This window comes from Oncorhynchus masou, chromosome 15 (assembly GCF_036934945.1).
Source record: "Oncorhynchus masou masou isolate Uvic2021 chromosome 15, UVic_Omas_1.1, whole genome shotgun sequence".
In the NCBI taxonomy this organism is placed as follows: Eukaryota; Metazoa; Chordata; class Actinopteri; order Salmoniformes; family Salmonidae; genus Oncorhynchus; species Oncorhynchus masou.
In genome coordinates, this window is record NC_088226.1 from 74,795,938 (window position 1) to 74,818,318 (window position 22,381).

Here is a 22,381-nt window from a genome sequence, read left to right on the forward strand (position 1 = left end):
ATGGAATAGGATGGAATGGAATAGGATGGAATGGAATAGGGTGGAATGGGATAGGATGGAATGGAATAGGATGGAATAGGGGGGAATGGAATGGAATGGAATAGGATGGAATAGAATTGAATAGGGTGGAATGGAATGGAATATGATGGGATGGAATAGGATGGAATGGAATAGGATGGAATATAATTGAATGGAATATGATGGAATAGGATGGAATGGAATAGGATGGAATGAAATAGGATGGAATGGAATATAATGGAATGGAATATAATGGAATGGAATGGAATAGGGTGGAGTGGAATGGAATATGATGAATAGGAGGGAATGGAATAGGATGGAATAGGGGGAATGGAATGGAATAGGATGGAATGGAATAGGATGGGATGGAATAGGATGGAATATAATGGAATAGGATGGAATGGAATGGAATGGAATAGGGTGGAATGGAATAGGATGGAATGGATTAGGATGGAATGGATTAGGGTGGAATGGAATAGAATTGAATAGGATGGAATAGAATTGAATAGGATGGAATGGAATTGAATAGGATGGAATGGAATAGGATGGAATATAATTGAATGGAATAGAATGGAATGGAATAGGATGGAATGGAATAGGATGGAATGGAATAGGATGGAATATAATTGAATGTAATGGAAAAGGATGGAATATAATAGAATTGAATGGAATAAAACAGAATGGAATAGAATATAATGGAACTAATGTAGTCTAAAACGCACCTTTGTATTTAATACCATTGATGTACTTGAGGAACTGAGCGAACGCTGGGTTGAATTCCCCGACCTGCAGCAGAGGCACAGTTAGTTAGTGATGCTCACTAATAGACAGCCCCAAATCACTCCCTGTCCCTCCAACTGGCACTATCCCCTTGATGTTTTGCAGACTTGTAAGGTGTAAGAATCCAATAATTATGACCAAGGGGAAAGGGTAAGGAGCAATTTTGGGACTGTCTGAGAGTCTGTAGTGAGCCTCTCCTCTCCTCTCCTCTCCTCTCTTCTCCTCTCCTCTCCTCTCCTCTCTTCTCCTCTCCTCTCCTCTCCTCTCCTCTCCTCTTATCTCATCTCATCTCCACTTTTCTCTTCTCCTCTCTTCTCTTCTTCTCTCCTCTTCGCTTCGCTCCTCTCCTCTCTTCTCCTCATCTCCCCTCCCCTCCTCCTGCTACTCTCCTCTCTCCTCCTCATCTTCTCTTCTCCTTTCGTCCCTCCTCTCCTCCACTTACCTCCCCTCTCCTTGATGCCCCTACCTCTACCTCTACCCTACTCACCTCTATCAGAACTCCCAGTACAGCCAGGCCATCTGACTTGTCTGCTGCCACAGAGATGTTGGGGTACTTGTCTGAGTTGAAGAGCACCATATGCATCTGAGGAGAGACATTGGGAGAGATAAGTCAGGATACCCTGTAACTACAAACACTTATGTTACCATCAGTCACAGGGTAATGTAATTATATATACCCTAACTCTATCTAGTCTAGTTTATCAGGGTAATGTCAGTAGGTATAAATCGATGAACCTAGCCTGGCATGCAGGTGATGGCCCATATACATCTGCACTATATACAAAGCATTCAGAAAGCATTCAGACCCCTTGACTTTTTCCACATTTTGATACGTTGCAGCCTGATTCTAAAATGTATTAAATTGTTAGTTTCCCTTATAAATCTACACACAAAACCCCATAATTAAAAAAGCAAAAATAGTTTTTTTTTAAATGTATATAAAAAAAAAATCATACAAATTATATATATCACATTTACATATGTTTTCAGACCCTTTACTCAGTACTTTGTTGAAGCTCCTTTGGCAGCGATTACAGCCTTCTTGGGTATGATGCTACAAGCTTGGCACTCCTGTATTTGGGGAGTTTCTCCCATTCTTCTCTGCAGATCCTCTTCAACGCTGTGCGTCGCTGCACAGCTATTTTTGGGTCTCTCCAGAGATGTTCGATCTGGTTCAAGTCTGGGCTCAGGCTGGGCCACTCAAGGACATTCAGAGACTTGTCCTGAAGACACTCCTGCATTGTCTTGGCTGTGTGCTTAGGGTTGTTTTGCTGTTGGAAGGTGAACCTTCGCCCCAGTCTGAGGTCTTGAGCGTTCTGTAGCAGGTTTTCATCAAGGATCTCTCTGTACTTTGCTCTGTTCATCTTTCTCTCGATCTTGACTAGTCTCCCAGTCCCTGCTGCTGAGAAACATCCCCCATGGTGTGATGCTTCCACCACCATGCTTCACCGTAGGGATGGTGCCAGATTTCCTCCAGATGTGACACTTGGCATTCAGACCAAAGAGTTCAAACTTGGTTTCATCAGACCAGAGAATCTTGTTTCTCATGGTCTGAGAATCTTTAGGAGTTTTTTGGCAAACTCCAAGCGGGCTGTCATGTGCCTTTTACTGAGGAAGGGCTTCCGTCTGGCCACTCTACCATAAAGGCCTGATTGGTGGAGTGCTGTAGAGATGGTTGTCCTTCTGGAAGGCTCTCCCATTTCCACAGAGAAACTCTGGAGCTCTGTCAGAGTGACCATCGGGTTCTTGGTCACCTCCCTGGCCAAGGCTTTTGTCCCCTGATTGCTCAGTTTGGCTGGGTGGCCAGCTCTAGGAAGAGTCTTGGTGGTTCCAAACACTGTGTTCTTGTGGACTTTCAATGCTGCAGAAATGGATCGGAAATGCAACTGCTTCTGGATGCAATGTCAGCACAAGAACTGTTTGTAGACTGTTCGTAGGGAGCTTCATGAAATGGGTTTCCATGGCCGAGCAGCCGCACACAAGCCTAAGATCACTATGTGCAATGCCGGTGTACATTTTGCCGCCATTGGTCTCTGGAGCAGTGGAAAGCCTTCCCAGAAGAGTAGGGGATGTTATAGCAGCAAAGGGGGGACCAACTCCATATTAATGCCCTTGATTTTAGAATGAGATGTTTAACGAGCAGGTGTCCACATACTGTTGGTCATGTAGTGAATCTTCTCCTTCCTCACTATAAATAGTCTTGGAGAGAACTATCCATCTTCTACTTCTCAACTAGTACCTCTTCCTTGCAGACCATCATCATAGTCTTGGAGAGAACTATCCATCTTCTCCTTCTCAACTAGTACCTCTTCCCTGCAGACCATCATCATAGTCTTGGAGAGGAACCGTTCAGGTTAAGGTTAAGGTTAGGGACAGTTTGGTTCAGGTTAGGGACAGTGAGGTTAAGGTTCAGGTTGGAGCATCAGCATTTGTAGGTTCGATTACAGGCTCAATATGGCCAGAAACAAAGATTATTTTTCTGAAACACGTCAGTCTATTCTTGTTCTGAAAAATGAAGGCTGTTCCATGAAAGAAACTACCAATAAACTGAAGATCTCGTACTACTCTCTTCACAGAGCAGAGCAAACTGTCTCTAACCAGAATAGAAAGAGGAGTGGGAGGCCCCCGTGCACGACTGAGCAAGAGGACAAGTACATTAGAGTGTCTAGTTTGAGAAACAGAGACACCTCACAAGTCCTCAACTGGCAGATATTCCATTCAAAACCAGCCGTTTCCAGCTAGAATAGTCATTTACAACATTAACACTGTTATTTTAATTCACACAAAATTGTATTTTCTTTCAAAAACAAGGACATTTATAAGTGACCCCAAACTTTTGAACGGTAGTGTAGGTAGGGGTAAGTCCAGTCAGTCTGTGTGGGTAGAGTCCAGTCAGTCTTTGTGGGTAGAGTCCAGTCAGTCAGTCTTTGTGGGTAGAGTCCAGTCAGTCAGTCTTTGTGGGTAGAGTCCAGTCAGCCAGCGTGCGGGTAGAGGCCAGTCAGAGTGCGGGTAGAGTCCAGTCAGTCAGCGTGCGGGTAGAGTCCAGTCAGTCAGCGTGCGGGTAGAGTCCAGTCAGTCAGCGTGCGGGTAGAGTCCAGTCAGTCAGCGTGCGGGTAGAGTCCAGTCAGTCAGCGTGCGGGTAGAGTCCAGTCAGTCAGCGTGCGGGTAGAGTCCAGTCAGTCAGCGTGCGGGTAGAGTCCAGTCAGTCAGCTTGCGGGTAGAGTCCACTCAGCGTGCGGGTAGAGTCCAGTCAGTCAACGTGCGGGTAGAGTCCAGTCAGTCAGCGTGCGGGTAGAGTCCAGTCAGCCAGCGTGCGGGTAGAGTCCAGTCAGAGTGCGGGTAGAGTCCAGTTAGTCAGCGTGCGGGTAGAGTCCAGTCAGCGTGCGGGTAGAGTCCAGTCAGTCAGCGTGCGGGTAGAGTCCAGTTAGTCAGCGTGCGGGTAGAGTCCAGTCAGCGTGCGGGTAGAGTCCAGTCAGTCAGCGTGCGGGTAGAGTCCAGTCAGTCAGCGTGCGGGTAGAGTCCAGTCAGTCAGCGTGCGGGTAGAGTCCAGTCAGTCAGCGTGCGGGTAGAGTCCAGTCAGCCAGCGTGCGGGTAGAGTCCAGTCAGTCAACGTGCGGGTAGAGTCCAGTCAGCCAGCGTGCGGGTAGAGTCCAGTCAGTCAGCGAGCGGGTAGAGTCCAGTTAGTCAGCGTGCGGGTAGAGTCCAGTCAGCGTGCGGGTAGAGTCCAGTCAGCGTGCGGGTAGAGTCCAGTCAGTCAGCGTGCGGGTAGAGTCCAGTCAGTCAGCGTGCGGGTAGAGTCCAGTCAGTCAGCGTGCGGGTAGAGTCCAGTCAGTCAGCGTGCGGGTAGAGTCCAGTCAGTCAGCGTGCGGGTAGAGTCCAGTCAGCCAGCGTGCGGGTAGAGTCCAGTCAGCCAGCGTGCGGGTAGAGTCCAGTCAGTCAGCGTGCGGGTAGAGTCCAGTCAGTCAGCGTGCGGGTAGAGTCCAGTCAGTCAGTGTGCGGGTAGAGTCCAGTCAGCCAGCGTGCGGGTAGAGTCCAGTCAGCCAGCGTGCGGGTAGAGTCCAGTCAGCGTGCGGGTAGAGTCCAGTCAGTCAGCGTGCGGGTAGAGTCCAGTCAGTCAGCGTGCGGGTAGAGTCCAGTCAGTCAGCGTGCGGGTAGAGTCCAGTCAGCGTGCGGGTAGAGTCCAGTCAGTCAGCGTGCGGGTAGAGTCCAGTCAGCCAGCGTGCGGGTAGAGTCCAGTCAGAGTGCGGGTAGAGTCCAGTCAGCGTGCGGGTAGAGTCCAGTCAGCGTGCGGGTAGAGTCCAGTCAGTAGAAATAGTCTGGGTAGCCATCTGACGAACTGTTCAGCATTTGGCTTGGGGGTAGAAGCTGTTCAGGAGCGTTTTGGTTCCAAAAGGTTGAGAATACCTCTCGATTTTTGTAGCTTTCCTAACTATGTGACACAATATGCTAATTCACGAACAGTAGTTAACGTGATGTCATGAGGAACCACCAGATCTGTAGTTACTCATCTGATTCACATTTGGAGGTCCTACCTCCATTCCCTTATTTCTAATTACATTGCATTTAGACATGACAATGAAAAGCAAACATTTTAAAAATACTGCACAGTGAACCCGCCCATTGCAAGTCTCTCATTTTCCACCAAAGATTAACTGAATCATAAAAGAGTTCTACATTCTGTCATTCATGGTTCTCATCTACAGACATTCTGTCATTCATGGTTCTCATCTACAGACATTCTGTCTTTCATGGTTCTCATCTACAGACATTCTGTCATTCATGGTTCTCATCTACAGACATTCTGTCATTCATGGTTCTCATCTACAGACATACTGTCATTCATGGTTCTCATCTACAGACATTCTGTCATTCATGGTTCTCATATAAAGACATTCTGTCATTCATGGTTCTCATCTACAGACATACTGTCATTCATGGTTCTCATCTACAGACATACTGTCATTCATGGTTCTCATCTACAGACATTCTGTCATTCATGGTTCTCATCTATAGACTAGAAAGAATGGATGAAGGTTCTCTGTCTTGTATCGTCTAGCTCTGTGGATCATCTTCTAATGGTTCTCTGTCATAAAACCACAGAGCTAGACGATACACCTTCTAATGGTTCTCTGTCTTGAACCACAGAGCTAGATGATACATCTTCTAATGGTTCTCTATCTTGACCCACAGAGCTAGATGATACATCTTCTAATGGTTCTCTGTCTTGGACCACAGACCTCGACGATACATCTTCTAATGGTTCTCTGTCTTGAACCACAGAGCTAGATGATACATCTTCTAATGGTTCTCTATCTTGAACCACAGAGCTAGATGATACATTTTCTAATGGTTCTCTGTCTTGAACCACAGAGCTAGATGATACATCTTCTGGTGGTTCTCTGTCTTGAACCACAGAGCTAGAAGATACACCTTCTAATGGTTCTCTGTCTTGAACCACAGAGCTAGAAGATACACCTTCTAATGGTTCTCTGTCTTGAATCACAGAGCTAGAAGATACATCTTCTAATGCATATTGATTCTCCCCGTTTACTGTTTATTTAAATTGTAATGTTCTGAGAGTCTAAAACCAGAACGGAGCACAGATTCCTTCACTGGAATCTAGATATAGATAGTGATGATGTCATCCAAACCACACAGACCAGACTCAAACTGAGTGTTCAATTATACTATAAAATGGAAGATGCACAATAAGCTGGTTTTCTAACTGTTGAATGGGGAAAGGGTGTGTTCCTCAAAATGCACAGCTGACTACCACTTGGGCCACTTGATGTTGAGAGAAATAGGACAGAGATTTACAGACAGACAGGCGGTCAGCTCTCTGAAACTCCCTCAGCTGTAGTCTGGACAGAAGGCCAGCGTGAGTGTGTGTGTGTGTGTGTGTGTGTGTGTGTTTGTGTGTGTCTTGTTGTGAGGGTGTGTGTGTGTGTGTTGACCCTGTGTTAAGTATATTATGGGAAGACTTCAAAGGGCTGTCCTGTGTGTGTGTGTGTGTGTGTGTGTGTGTGTGTGTGTGTGTGTGTGTGTGTGTGTGTGTGTGTGTGTGTGTGTGTGTGTGTGTGTGTGTGTGTGTGTGTGTGTGTGTGTGTGTGTGTGTGTGTGTGTGTGTGTGTGTGTGTGTGTGTGTTGACCCTGTGTTAAGTATATTATGGGAAGACTTCAAAGGGCTGGCCAGGGTTTGTCCAGTGTGTGTGTGTGTGTGTGTGTGTGTGTGTGTTGTGAGTGGTGGTGTTAATGGCTCCAGTCTCTGTACCAACTAAATGTCAGCAGCTGAAGTCACTGGCATTCACATAATTAATCTGAGCCATCAAACTTCTATAATTTATCCAGAACGCTGAAGGCCACCTGCTGGTCAACTTTCCAAAGTTCCCCCGCTCCTCTGCAAACTCCACTGGCTTCCAGTCGAAGCCCACATCCACTTCCAGACCATGGTACATGCCTACGGAGCAGCAAGAGGCACGGCCCTTCCCTACCTGCAGGCTATGCTCAAACCCTACACCCCAACCAGAGCCCTCCGTTCTGCCACCTCTGGTCTCTTGAACCAGAGGTGGCTCCCTCTCAGCCCAGTCCAGGCTCTCATCTACCCTGCCACCCCAATGGTGGAACCATCTTCCCCCTGAAGCTAGGACAGCAGAGTCCCTGTCCATCTTCCCCCTGAAGCTAGGACAGCAGAGTCTCTGCCCATCTTCCCCCTGAAGCTAGGACAGCAGAGTCCCTGCCCATCTTCCCCCTGAAGCTAGGACAGCAGAGTCCCTGCCCATCTTCCCCCTGAAGCTAGGACAGCAGAGTCCCTGCCCATCTTCCCCCTGAAGCGAGGACAGCAGAGTCCCTGCCCATCTTCCCCCTGAAGCGAGGAAAGCAGAGGCCCTGTCCATCTTCCCCCTGAAGCTTGGACAGCAGAGTCCCTGCCCATCTTCCCCCTGAAGCTAGGACAGCAGAGTCCCTGCCCATCTTCCCCCTGAAGCTAGGACAGCAGAGTCCCTGCCCATCTTCCCCCTGAAGCGAGGACAGCAGAGTCCCTGTCCATCTTCCCCCTGAAGCGAGGACAGCAGAGTCCCTGCCCATCTTCCCCCTGAAGCTAGGACAGCAGAGTCCCTGCCCATCTTCCCCCTGAAGCTAGGACAGCAGAGTCCCTGCCCATCTTCCCCCTGAAGCGAGGACAGCAGAGTCCCTGCCCATCTTCCCCCTGAAGCGAGGACAGCAGAGTCCCTGCCCATCTTCTGAAAACATCTGAAACCTCTTCAACGTGTATCTTAAATAAGATCTCAAACAGTCTTATCCCCTGTGGGTCACTACCCCAGCTGTAGATCTGTCCCAGCTGTAGGTCTCTGTCCCAGCTGTAGGTCTCTGTCCCAGCTGTAGGTCTCTGTCCCAGCTGTAGGTCTCTACCCCAGCTGTAGGTCTCTGTCCCAGCTGTAGGTCTCTGTCCCAGCTGTAGGTCTCTGTCCCAGCTGTAGGTCTCTACCGCAGCTGTGGGTCTCTAACCCAGCTGTAGGTCTGTCCCAGCTGTAGATCTCTAACCTAGCTGTAGGTCTCTAACCCAGCTGTAGGTCTGTCCCAGCTGTAGATCTCTACCCCAGCTGTGGGTCTCTACACCAGCTGTAGGTCTCTACCCCAGCTGTCGGTCTACCCCAGCTGTCGGTCTACCCCAGCTGTAGGTCTCTAACGCAGCTGTAGGTCTGTCCCCCAGCTGTAGGTCTGTCCCAGCTGTAGGTCTGTCCCAGCTGTAGATCTCTAACCTAGCTGTAGATCTCTACCCCAGCTGTAGGTCTCTACCCCAGCTGTAGGTCTCTGTCCCAGCTGTAGGTCTCTGTCCCAGCTGTAGGTCTCTACCCCAGCTGTAGGTCTCTATCCCAGCTGTAGGTCTCTACCCCAGCTGTAGGTCTCTACCCCAGCTGTAGGTCTGTCCCAGCTGTAGGTCTGTCCCAGCTGTAGGTCTGTCCCAGCTGTAGATCTCTATCCCAGCTGTAGATCTCTACCCCAGCTGTAGATCTCTACCCCAGCTGTAGGTCTGTCCCAGCTGTAGGTCTCTACCCCAGCTGTAGGTCTCTACCCCAGCTGGAGGTCTGACCCAGCTGTAGGTCTGTCCCAGCTGCAGATCTCTACCCCAGCTGTAGATGTCTACCCCATTTGTAGGTCTGCCTCGGCTGCAGGTCTGTCCCAGCTGTAGGTCTGTCCCAGCTGTCGGTCTGTCCCAGCTGTCGGTCTGTCCCAGCAGTAGGTCTGTCCCAGCTGTAGGTCTCTACCCCAGCTGTAGGTCTGTCCCGGCTGTAGGTCTGTCCCAGCTGTAGGTCTGTCCCAGCTGTCGGTCTATCCCAGCTGTCGGTCTGTCCCAGCTGTAGATCTCTACCAGCTGTAGATCTCTACACCAGCTGTAGATCTCTACCCCAGCTGTAAATCTCTACCCCAGCTGTAGGTCTGTCCCAGCTGTAGGTCTCTACCCCAGCTGTAGGTCTGTCCCAGCTGTAGGTCTACCCCAGCTGTAGGTCTCTAACGCAGCTGTAGGTCTGTCCCCCAGCTGTAGATCTCTAACCTAGCTGTAGATCTCTACCCCAGCTGTAGGTCTCTACCCCAGCTGTAGGTCTCTGTCCCAGCTGTAGGTCTGTCCCAGCTGTAGGTCTCTACCCCAGCTGTAGGTCTCTACCCCAGCTGGAGGTCTGACCCAGCTGTAGGTCTGTCCCAGCTGCAGATCTCTACCAGCTGTAGATCTCTACCCCAGCTGTAGATCTCTACCCCAGCTGTAGGTCTGTCCCGGCTGTAGGTCTGTCCCAGCTGTAGGTCTGTCCCAGCTGTCGGTCTGTCCCAGCTGTCGGTCTGTCCCAGCAGTAGGTCTGTCCCAGCTGTAGGTCTCTACCCCAGCTGTATGTCTCTACCCCAGCTGTAGGTCTCTACCCCAGCTGTATGTCTCTACCCCAGCTGTAAGTCTCTACCCCAGCTGTAGGTCGCTACCCCAGCTGTAGGTCTGTCCCGGCTGTCGGTCTGTCCCAGCTGTAGGTCTGTCCCAGCTGTCGGTCTGTCCCAGCTGTAGGTCTCTACCCCAGCTGTAGGTCTCTACCCCAGCTGTAGGTCTCTACCCCAGCTGTAGGTCTCTTCCCCAGCTGTAGGTCTCTGTCCCAGCTGTAGGGCTCTACCCCAGCTGTAGGTCTCTGTCCCAGCTGTAGGTCTCTACCCCAGCTGTAGGTCTGTCCCAGCTGTAGGTATCTACCCCAGCTCTAGGTCTGTCCCAACTGTAGGTCTCTACCCCAGCTGTAGGTCTGTCCCAGCTGTAGGTATCTACCCCAGCTCTAGGTCTGTCCCAACTGTAGGTCTCTACCCCAGCTGTAGGTCTGTCCCAGCTGTAGGTATCTACCCCAGCTCTAGGTCTGTCCCAACTGTAGGTCTCTACCCCAGCTGTAGGTCTGTCCCAGCTGTAGGTATCTAGCCCAGCTGTAGGTCTCTGTCCCAGCTGTAGGGCTCTACCCCAGCTGTAGGTCTGTCCCAGCTGTAGGTCTCTACCCCAGCTGTAGGTCTCTGTGTAACAGTGTGTTAGTGTGTAACAGTGTGTTAGTCTGTAACAGTGTGTTAGTGTGTAACAGTGTGTTAGCGTGTAACAGTGTGTTAGGTTACCTCGGCAGCAAACTGTCTGCCGTTGACGGTGTGTTCTGATCCGACAGGCAGGTGTTCTGAGCCCCAGTGGAAGTGGAGTTGAGCAGCAGTGTAACGGTGAGGCAGGCTGGACAGATACATCCTCCTGGGTAGGGACAGCTGAACTGGAGAGAGAGAGAGAAATTACATCTCTTTAGAGATGTACTCTAGAGACAGCTGAACTGGAGAGAGATGTAGTAATGTTTACTGTTAATTTTTATTGTTTATTTCACTTTATATATTACCTACCTCACTTGAGAGAGAGAGAGAGAGAGAGAGAGAGAGAGAGAGAGAGAGAGAGAGAGAGAGAGAGAGAGAGAGAGAGAACCACAACCTGTACAATGCACCATAGACCTGAGGCAGCTACGCCAGAGGCAGAGATGTAAACATGCCGAGAACAATAACACATTTTTCAGCAGCATATCTCATCCAAGTATAAAGTGACTTTTTAAAAGTCAGAGTCAGCTGTAGATGTCTGAATCCCTGACTAAAGATGCAGAGCAACCTGTTCTCTGCTGTCAAACGTTTGTCTGATAATTAGCTTGGTGAAGGATGATGTTGATGTAACAATGTCTCCGGCTGTGTTGGTCGTCAGGACAACAAGACATCGCATTACACTGACCGTCAGTGACATCGGAGTAGTTTAAAGGCTAATCGGCCTAATCATAAATGCCACCCTATTTACTATATAGGTATGGAATAGCACTATGCAGGCATGGAATGGCACTATGTAGGCATGTAATGGCACTATGTAGGCATGGAATAACACTATGTAGGCATGGAACAACACTATGTAGGCATGGAACGGCACTATGTAGGCATGGAATGGCACTATGTAGGCATGGAATATGACTATGTAGGCATGGAATGGCACTATGTAGGCATGGAATAACACTATGTAGGCATGGAACGGCACTATGTAGGCATGGAATGGCACTATGTATGCATGGAATGGCACTATATAGCCATGGGATGGCACTATGTAGGCATGGAATGGCACTATGTAGGCATGGAATAGGACTATGTAGGCATGGAATATCACTATGTAGGCATGGAATAGCACTATGTAGCCATGTGATGGCACTATGTAGGAGGTAGGGTCATTAGAGATATTTATTGCCTACCTCCTCATGCCTCTTGCACACACTGTTTATAGACTTTCTTTTTTCTAATGTGTCATTGACTTGTTTATTGTGTTATTGGCTTGTTTATTGTTTACTCCATGTGCAACTCTGTGTTGTTGTTTGTGTCACATTGCTTTGCTTTATCCTGGCCAGGTTGCAGTTGTAAATTACAACTTGTTCTCAACTGGCCAACCTGGTTAAATAAAGGTGTTCTCAACTGGCCTACCTGGTTAAATAAAGGTGTTCTCAACTAGCCTACCTGGTTAAATAAAGGTGTTCTCAACTAGCCTACCTGGTTAAATAAAGGTGTTCTGAACTGGCCTACCTGGTTAAATAAAGGTGTTCTCAACTAGCCTACCTGGTTAAATAAAGGTGTTCTCAACTAGCCTACCTGGTTAAATAAAGGTGTTCTCAACTGGCCTACCTGGTTAAATAAAGGTGTTCTCAACTAGCCTATCTGGTTAAATAAAGGTGTTCTCAACTAGCCTACCTGGTTAATTAAAGGTGTTCTGAACTAGCCTACCTGGTTAAATAAAGGTGTTCTCAACTAGCCTACCTGGTTAAATAAAGGTGTTCTCAACTAGCCTACCTGGTTAAATAAAGGTGTTCTCAACTGGCCTACCTGGTTAAATAAAGGTGTTCTCAACTAGCCTATCTGGTTAAATAAAGGTGTTCTCAACTAGCCTACCTGGTTAAATAAAGGTGTTCTGAACTAGCCTACCTGGTTAAATAAAGGTGTTCTCAACTAGCCTACCTGGTTAAATAAAGGTGTTCTCAACTAGCCTACCTGGTTAAATAAAGGTGTTCTCAACTGGCCAACCTGGTTAAATAAAGGTGTTCTCAACTAGCCTATCTGGTTAAATAAAGGTGTTCTCAACTAGCCTACCTGGTTAAATAAAGGTGTTCTGAACTAGCCTACCTGGTTAAATAAAGGTGTTCTCAACTAGCCTACCTGGTTAAATAAAGGTGTTCTCAACTAGCCTACCTGGTTAAATAAAGGTGTTCTGAACTGGCCTACCTGGTTAAATAAAAGTGTTCTCAACTAGCCTACCTGGTTAAATAAAGGTGTTCTCAACTAGCCTACCTGGTTAAATAAAGGTGTTCTCAACTAGCCTACCTGGTTAAATAAAGGTGTTCTCAACTAGCCTACCTGGTTAAATAAAGGTGTTCTCATCTGGCCAACCTGGTTAAATAAAGGTGTTCTCAACTAGCCTACCTGGTTAAATAAAGGTGTTCTCAACTAGCCTACCTGGTTAAATAAAGGTGTTCTCAACTAGCCTACCTGGTTAAATAAAGGTGTTCTCAACTGGCCTACCTGGTTAAATAAAGGTGTTCTCAACTGGCCAACCTGGTTAAATAAAGGTGAAATAAAATAAAATAAAAATAAATATCTCCACTGTATAGGAGATAAGGTGTCATTATATATCCCATTTAGCAGACGCTTTTGTCCAAAGCGACTTACAAGTCGGCTGGGGCCACTACTTTTACATATGGGTGGCCCCAGCGGGAATCGAACCCACGACGCTTGGCGTTGCAAGCGCCATGCTCTACCGACTGAGCCACACAGGACTCATTAGAGAAATATAGGATATAGGGTGTCATTAGAGATACAGCTCCAGTATATAGGAGATAGGGTGTCATTAGAGATACAGCTCCAGTATATAGGAGATAGGGTGTCATTAGAGATACAGCTCCAGTATATAGGAGATAGGGTGTCATTAGAGATACAGCTCCACTATATAGGAGATAGGGTGTCATTAGAGATACAGCTCCACTATATAGCAGATAGGGTGTCATTAGAGATACAGCTCCAGTATATAGGAGATAGGGTGTCATTAGAGATACAGCTCCAGTATATAGGAGATAGGGTGTCATTAGAGATACAGCTCCAGTATATAGGAGATAGGGTGTCATTAGAGATATATAGGAGATAGGGTGTCATTAGAGATATATAGGAGATAGGGTGTCATTAGAGATATATAGGAGATAGGGTGTCATTAAAGATATATAGGAGATAGGGTGTCATTAGAGATATATAGGAGATAGGGTGTCATTAAAGATATATAGGAGATAGGGTGTCATTAGAGATATATAGGAGATAGGGTGTCATTAGAGATATATAGGAGATAGGGTGTCATTAGAGAAATATAGGAGATAGGGTGTCATTAGAGATATATAGGAGATAGGGTGTCATTAGAGATACAGCTCCACTCTGTATGAGATAGGGTGTCATTAGAGATATATAGGAGATAGGGTGTCATTAGAGATATATAGGAGATAGGGTGTCATTAAAGATATATAGGAGATAGGGTGTCATTAGAGATATATAGGAGATAGGGTGTCATTAGAGATATATAGGATATAGGGTGTCATTAGAGATATATAGGAGATAGGGTGTCATTAGAGATATATAGGAGATAGGGTGTCATTAGAGATATATAGGAGATAGGGTGTCATTAGAGATATATAGGAGATAGGGTGTCATTAGAGAAATATAGGAGATAGGGTGTCATTAGAGATATATAGGAGATAGGGTGTCATTAGAGATACAGCTCCACTCTGTATGAGATAGGGTGTCATTAGAGATATATAGGAGATAGGGTGTCATTAGAGATATATAGGAGATAGGGTGTCATTAGAGATATATAGGAGATAGGGTGTCATTAGAGATATATAGGATATAGGGTGTCATTAGAGATATATAGGAGATAAGGTGTCATTAGAGATATATAGGAGATAGGGTGTCATTAGAGATATATAGGAGATAGGGTGTCATTAGAGATATATAGGAGATAGGGTGTCATTAGAGATATATAGGAGATAGGGTGTCATTAGAGATATATAGGATATAGGGTGTCATTAGAGATATATAGGAGATAAGGTGTCATTAGAGATATATAGGAGATAAGGTGTCATTAGATATATATAGGAGATAGGGTGTCATTAGAGATATATAGGAGATAGGGTGTCATTAGAGATATATAGGAGATAGGGTGTCATTAGAGATACAGCTCTATTCTGCACTCATCGTCATTCGGCTGCAGAACGCTGGACCAGACACTGTTTAACCACCTGTCATCAACCAATAAGTTGCCTGGACCAGAGAGGTGATTATGCTAGCATGTCTAATAGGGGTTTCTATGCTGTTGGCTAAACAGCAATGTCAGTGTGAGTGGTCAGTATGTTTGAGACTTGCTGACACTGCTTTCGCCATCCCGGCATCCCATAATGATATGGGTCCTGACAGTGGCAGGTATCTGCGTCATCCAGCCTTGTGATCACTAAACAGCCGTGGGGTTTAACGAACATACAATGCAAGTTGCCTCTGTAAAATAAAGAATTGTGTTATATTTTCAGAAGGCTGTTTTAAGACAAGAGTTATTCTATCTAAGAGCATGTTTACAAAGATTTCAAAAATAACATTGGGGATTGTTGTCATGTGATTATGTTAGATTACTGTGGCCGATCCAGTCAGAGGATAATCCATCATTTTCCTCAAACTGACCCAGAAATGAGGTCTCTAAGAAGAAGAGAGTGTTTTAAATATATTACCAATGTCAGGTATGCTCGTTCAATGTCATATGTGTGCTACTTCGTGGGTATGGCACACATATGACATGGTTCTGGCACCAGGATCAGCCTGCTCAGTCGCAGCAGGACCCACGACATGCAAGACATCTAACGCCTGTAAAGATCATCTTCCACGCTTTACTCACTGGAGTGTCCATTGTTCCCGAGGGTCAGCTGCTCATTGGCTGAGAGGTTGTAGTTCTGGAGCTCGATTGGACGTAGTGTTGGGTCAAACCTCAGCAGCTGGGTCTGGATGTCTATGGGTGACTGGAATGTTCCTCCACAGAATGGGTAGTGCTTGGACCAGTGGTGCTCACCGTCGGGACCTAAATGACATATAACTATAGTATATAATACGATATAACACAGTGAAACAATATAAAACAGAACCCCACAGAATAAGTAGTGCTTGGACGAGTGGTGCTCCCCATCTCGTCCTAGAGAAGGTAACAGTTCAATTTGACCAATTTAAATCAATACAACTTCATTTGTCCCTTAAGGCAATTCCCTCCCTACATGATGCAAACTGTTTCATCAGATGACATCACAACCCAGGAGGTATCTCAGGTGCTATCACAGCCCAGCAGGTATCTCAGGTGCCATCACAGCCCAGCAGGTATCTCAGGTGCCATCACAGCCCAGGAGGTATCTCAGGTGCCATCACAACCCAGGAGGTATCTCAGGTGCCATCACAGCCCAGCAGGTATCTCAGGTGCCATCACAGCCCAGCAGGTATCTCAGGTGCCATCACAGCCCAGGAGGTATCTCAGGTGCCATCACAGCCCAGCAGGTATCTCAGGTGCCATCACAGCCCAGGAGGTATCTCAGGTGCTATCACAGCCCAGGAGGTATCTCAGGTGCTATCACAGCCCAGGAGGTATCTCAGGTGCCATCACAGCCCAGCAGGTATCTCAGGTGCCATCACAGCCCAGGAGGTATCTCAGGTGCTATCACAGCCCAGGAGGTATCTCAGGTGCTATCACAGCCCAGCAGGTATCTCAGGTGCCATCACAGCCCAGCAGGTATCTCAGGTGCTATCACAGCCCAGGAGGTATCTCAGGTGCCATCACAGCCCAGGAGGTATCTCAGGTGCCATCACAGCCCAGCAGGTATCTCAGGTGCCATCACAGTCCAGGAGGTATCTCAGGTGCCATCACAGCCCACGAGGTATCTCAGGTGACATCACAGCCCAGGAGGTATCTCAGGTGCCATCACAGTCCAGGAGGTATCTCAGGTGCCATCACAGCCCAGCAGGTATCTCAGGTGCCATCACAGTCCAGGAGGTATCTCAGGTGCCATCACAGCCCAGCAGGTATCTCAGGTGACATCACAGCCCAGCAGGTATCTCAGGTGCCATCACAGTCCAGGAGGTATCTCAGGTGCCATCACAGCCCAGGAGGTATCTCAGGTGCCATCACAGTCCAGGAGGTATCTCAGGTGCCATCACAGCCCAGCAGGTATCTCAGGTGCCATCACAGTCCAGGAGGTATCTCAGGTGCCATCACAGTCCAGGAGGTATCTCAGGTGCCATCACAGCCCAGCAGGTATCTCAGGTGCCATCACAGCCCAGCAGGTATCTCAGGTGCCATCACAGCCCAGCAGGTATCTCAGGTGCCATCACAGTCCAGGAGGTATCTCAGGTGCCATCACAGCCCAGCAGGTATCTCAGGTGCCATCACAGCCCAGCAGGTATCTCAGGTGCCATCACAGCCCAGGAGGTATCTCAGGTGACATCACAGCCCAGGTGCTATCTCAAGTGTATGTAGTGTACATGACCAATACATACATGTGAAATATTGTACAACAGGTGCATCTGAAAACCCAGGTGCTTCAAATCAGCTTCAGTCCAAGTCAGCCTTGGACCTGACCGGGGCTGAACAATCTCTCATGGACAGATTCTGAAAATTAACCGAAAAATCTGTCGGCACGGAACAGGAAGTGTTGGACAACGCGCAGCAGTAATTTAGATATTTGGTAGCATTTTTCAAATTTCAGAAGGGGGAGGGGACATTTGGCCCGGAACCTGCAGAGTGAGAGGGTGGAGCTCCTCATCTTGGTTCCGATTGATATAGTGATATAATGGTATAGTGGTATAGTGATATAGTGGTATAGTGATATAGTGGTATAGTGGTATAGTGGTATAGTGGTATAGTGGTATAGTGATATAGTGATATAGTGATATAGTGGTATAGTGGTATAGTGGTATAGTGGTATAGTGATATAGTGATATAGTGGTATAGTGGTATAGTGATATAATGTTGTTATATAGTGGTATAGTGATATAGTGGTATAGTGATATAGTGATATAGTGATATAGTGATATAATGGTATAGGTATATAGTGGTATAGTGGTATAGTGATATAATGTTGTTATATAGTGGTATAGTGATATAGTGATATAGTGATATAGTGATATAATGGTATAGGTATATAGCGATATAGTGGTATAGTGGTATAGTGGTATAGTGATATAATGTTGTTATATAGTGGTATAGTGATATAGTGGTATAGTGGTATAGTGATATAGTGATATAGTGGTATAGTGGTATAGTGGTATAGTGATATAATGTTGTTATATAGTGGTATAGTGATATAGTGGTATAGTGATATAGTGATATAGTGATATAGTGATATAATGGTATAGGTATATAGTGGTATAGTGGTATAGTGGTATAGTGATATAATGTTGTTATATAGTGGTATAGTGATATAGTGGTATAGTGATATAGTGATATAGTGATATAATGGTATAGGTATATAGTGGTATAGTGGTATAGTGGTATAGTGATATAATGTTGTTATATAGTGGTATAGTGATATAGTGGTATAGTGATATAGTGTTGTAGTGATATAGTGATATAGTGGTATAGTGATATAGTGGTATAGTGGTATAGTGATATAGTGTTGTAGTGATATAGTGATATAGTGGTATAGTGATATAGTGGTATAGTTATGTAGTGGTATAGTGGCATAGTGGTATAGTGATACAGTGGTATAGTGATATATTGGTATAGTGGTATAGTGATATAGTGTTGTTATATAGTGGTATAGTAATATAGTGGTATAGTGATATAGTGGTATAGTGATATAGTGGCATAGTGATATAGTGGTATAGTGGTATAGTGGTATAGTGTTGTTATATAGTGGTATAGTGGTATAGTGATATAGTGATATAGTGGTATAGTGATACTGCGAGATAGTGGTATATTAATGTAGTGGTATAGTGTTATGGTCGTATAGTGATATAGTGGTATAGTGATATAGTGGTATATTGTTATAGTGATATAGTGGTATAGTGAAATAGTGATATTGTGGTGTAGCGATATAGTGTAGTGATATAGTGGTACAGTGATATAGTGGTATATTGTTACAGTGATATAGTGGTATAGTGTTATAGTGATATAGTGTTGTTATATAGTGGTATAGTGGTATAGTGGTATAGTTGTATAGTGATATAGTGGTATAGTGGTATAGTGGTATAGTGATATAGTGGTATAGCGATATAGGGTAGTGATATAGTGGTATATTGTTATAGTGATATAATGGTATAGTGATATAGTGATATAGTGATATAGTGATATAGTGGTATAGCGATATAGTGTAGTGATATAGTGGTACAGTGATATAGTGGTATATTGTTATAGTGATATAGTGGTATAGTGATACTGCGAGATAGTGGTATATTAATGTAGTGGTATAGTCGTATATTTATATAGTAATACAGTGATATATCGATATAGTGATATAGTGATATATTCCCTATGTAGTGAGCTACTTTTACCCTATTCCCTATGTGGTGAGCTACTTTTACCCTATTCCCTATGTGGTGAGCTACTTTTACCCTATTCCCTATGTAGTGAACTACTTTTACCCTATTCCCTATGTGGTGAGCTACTTTTACCCTATTCCCTATGTGGTGAGCTACTTTTACCCTATTCCCTATGTGGTGAGCTACTTTTACCCTATTCCCTATGTAGTGAACTACTTTTACCCTATTCCCTATGTGGTGAGCTACTTTTACCCTATTCCCTATGTGGTGAGCTACTTTTACCCTATTCCCTATGTAGTGAACTACTTTTACCCTATTCCCTATGTAGTGAACTACTTTTACCCTATTCCTTATGTGGTGAGCTACTTTTACCCTATTCCCTATGTGGTGAGCTACTTTTACCCTATTCCCTATGTGGTGAACTACTTTTACCCTATTCCCTATGTAGTGAACTACTTTTACCCTATTCCCTATGTGGTGAGCTACTTTTACCCTATTCCCTATGTAGTGAACTACTTTTACCCTATTCCCTATGTAGTGAACTACTTTTACCCTATTCCCTATGTAGTGAACTACTTTTACCCTATTCCCTATGTGGTGAGCTACTTTTACCCTATTCCCTATGTAGTGCACTCACTATATAGGAAACAGGTTGCCCATTTGAGACACAAGTCGAGGGTTCATTAGCACTACCCAGCCACTTGTAATCTACCGACTCCCTTGGCACCCCAGGGTGTAACAGACAGCAGAAGTCCTCTACATTTCTCAACACACTATACTCAAGAGACTCAATTATCTTGTACTGTAATAACCCTTCTTGGGGGCACATGATGACGTAACAGAACCCAACTGAGTCAAGCAGCAAAACCCCTTGAACAACACACACACACATATATATATATATATATATATATATATATATATATATATATATATATATATATATATATATATACATACAAACTGGCCCTGTCACAAATACTGATGTCAGAGGTAACGTGGTTGCTTATGTTTCCACTTCCCACTGCAGAAATATCTATTCAATGTTTATATATTCCATTTGGTTGGTTCAATTGAGATGGCAATAAGGTGTATTGCCATTGGCTATGCTTGCAGATAAGGGGAGATGGCAAATGTCAATTCTCGCCAGTTTGATAATTTATGCAAGAGGTAGATCACGTTCTGAAATACAGTATTCTATTCATATAGTTCACAATGTACATGTCCTGGTGTATATAGAAAAGGGAAGGGGGGAGACCTTGTCAGTGGTACAACTGAATGCATTCAACTGAAATGTGTCTTCCACATTTAACCCAACCCCTATATGTGTATGGTACTGGGACTTTCAGGGCCCGGGACAGGGGACAGGACCGGGACAGGGGATAGGACCGGGACCGGGACAGGGGATAGGACCGGGACAGAGGATAGGACCGGGACCGGGACAGGGGACAGGACCGGGACAGGGGATAGGACCGGGACAGGGGATAGGACTGGGACAGGGGATAGGACCGGGACAGGGGATAGGACCGGGACAGAGGATAGGACCGGGACCGGGACAGGGGACAGGACCGGGACAGGGGATAGGACCGGGACAGGGGATAGGACTGGGACAGGGGATAGGACCGGGACAGGGGCAAGGGCAAGGGCAGGGACAGGGACAGGGGACAGGACCGGGACAGGGGACAGGACCGGGACTGGGACAGGGGATAGGACCGGGACAGGGGATAGGACCGGGACAGGAGACAGGACCGGGACAGGGGATAGGACCTGGACAGGGGATAGGACCGGGACCGGGGATAGGACCGGGACCGGGACAGGGGATAGGACCGGGACAGGGGATAGGACAGGGACAGGGGATAGGACAGGGGCAGGGGCAAGGGCAAGGGCAAGGGCAAGGGCAAGGGAAAGGGCAAGGGACAGGAACAGGGGACAGGACCGGGACAGGGGACAGGACCGGGACCGGGACAGGGGATAGGACCGGGACAGGGGATAGGACAGGGGCAGGGACAGGGACAGGGGCCGGGATAGGGGCAGGGACAGGGGCAGGGACAGGGGATAGGACCGGGACCGAGACAGGGACAGGGACAGGGGCCGGGACAGGGGCCGGGACAGGGACAGGGGAAGGGGCAGGGACAGGGGCTGGGACAGGGGCCAGGACAGGGACAGGGGCAGGGGCCAGGACAGGGACAAGGGCAAGGGCAGGGACAGGGGCAGGGGCAGGGGCAGGGGCAGGGGCAGCGGCAGGGGCAGGGACAGGGGCCGGGACAAGGACAGGGACAGGGGCCGGGACAGGGACAGGGACAGGGGCAGGGACAGGGGTTCTGCTAAATCAACTCCGATTGGTCTCATACTGACAACTAAACCTGATAAACAAGCTACAATGAAGAGATTACAAAACGAAAGATAGAGCCAACCCATGGTTCACGCCTGAACATTTCAGCAAAGCAACGAAAGCTTGATTTGAAGCCAGACAGACTGGTAGTTCTGCTGACTGACTCACCTTCAGACAAGTTAGAAACAAATACTTCCATAAAAAGGTCTAATCATTTCATTAATTCCGTGTCTGACCCTCGTAGCGATCCAGCTACACTGTGGAAGGCTATTAAATCACTACAAAGAAGCAGCCAAACAAACCAAATCATTTTTGAGGGGGAATGCATACCAGCAAAGCCACGACACAATGTAACACTAAACAATACATTCATTGGACTATAACGTTAACAAACGGTGCCCACAAACTGTTAGGGCCTACATAAAGCTGTTCCAACAGCAGAGCTTTCTTTTCAGCACCATGGAGTGAATCCTTACCACCGCCACACCTGGTTATCAGCGGAGCCTTGTCTGGCAGCGACACAGTTCATTCAGCCTCATTTTACTGCCTTTATTAAATAACATGGCTGACTTAAACAAATGTGGTTTCTACTGACAATTGATATGTACAAACTATGGCATAAGGGGACGAAGAGCGGATAAGAGGCAATCTGTTATTTCAATTAAGACATTAATGAGCGAGCTAGGACTGATGTGGTCAAAATAACTATTTGTTCACCACTTTTGAAATGTACAGCGACAGAATTCAGAAAGTGGGCCATACTTACAGTATTCTCCCTGTACACCAAGTCAGAACCGTAGGATAAATAAAGGGGGCATATAAGCAGACAATGAAAGCTCTTACATTATTCAATGATTGCATTTCTCTAAAGCAGGCTAAACTGTGCACGATCAGGTCAGAACAGTAGGCTAAGTTATGAGGGAGGAAAGGGACCAAATTATTAGGGTGAGGCACATGGGCGACTAACAGCTTACTACACAACATACACTTAGTGACAACAACCTCTCTCTCAACGTGATCAAGGCAAAGGAGATGATTGTGGACTACAGGAAAAAGAGGACTGAGCACGCCCGCATTCTCATCGACGGGGCTGTAGTGGAACAGGTTGAGAGCTTCAAGTTCCTTGGTGTCCACATCACCAACAAA

General features: G+C 46.5%; 1 protein-coding gene across 1 annotated transcript in view; it reads right to left on the reverse strand.

Annotated features, from left to right (window-relative positions):
• ca12 (carbonic anhydrase XII) overlaps nucleotides 1-22,381 on the reverse strand; it is a 56,190-nt gene that overhangs the window by 5,944 nt on the left and 27,865 nt on the right. The window contains exons 3-6 of the mRNA XM_064987524.1: nucleotides 15,281-15,460; nucleotides 10,423-10,565; nucleotides 1,286-1,381; nucleotides 741-804 (exon numbers count right to left, since the gene is read on the reverse strand). Of these exons, the coding sequence (XP_064843596.1) occupies nucleotides 741-804; nucleotides 1,286-1,381; nucleotides 10,423-10,565; nucleotides 15,281-15,460 (483 nt within the window). The remainder of the gene's footprint in view (nucleotides 1-740; nucleotides 805-1,285; nucleotides 1,382-10,422; nucleotides 10,566-15,280; nucleotides 15,461-22,381) is intronic.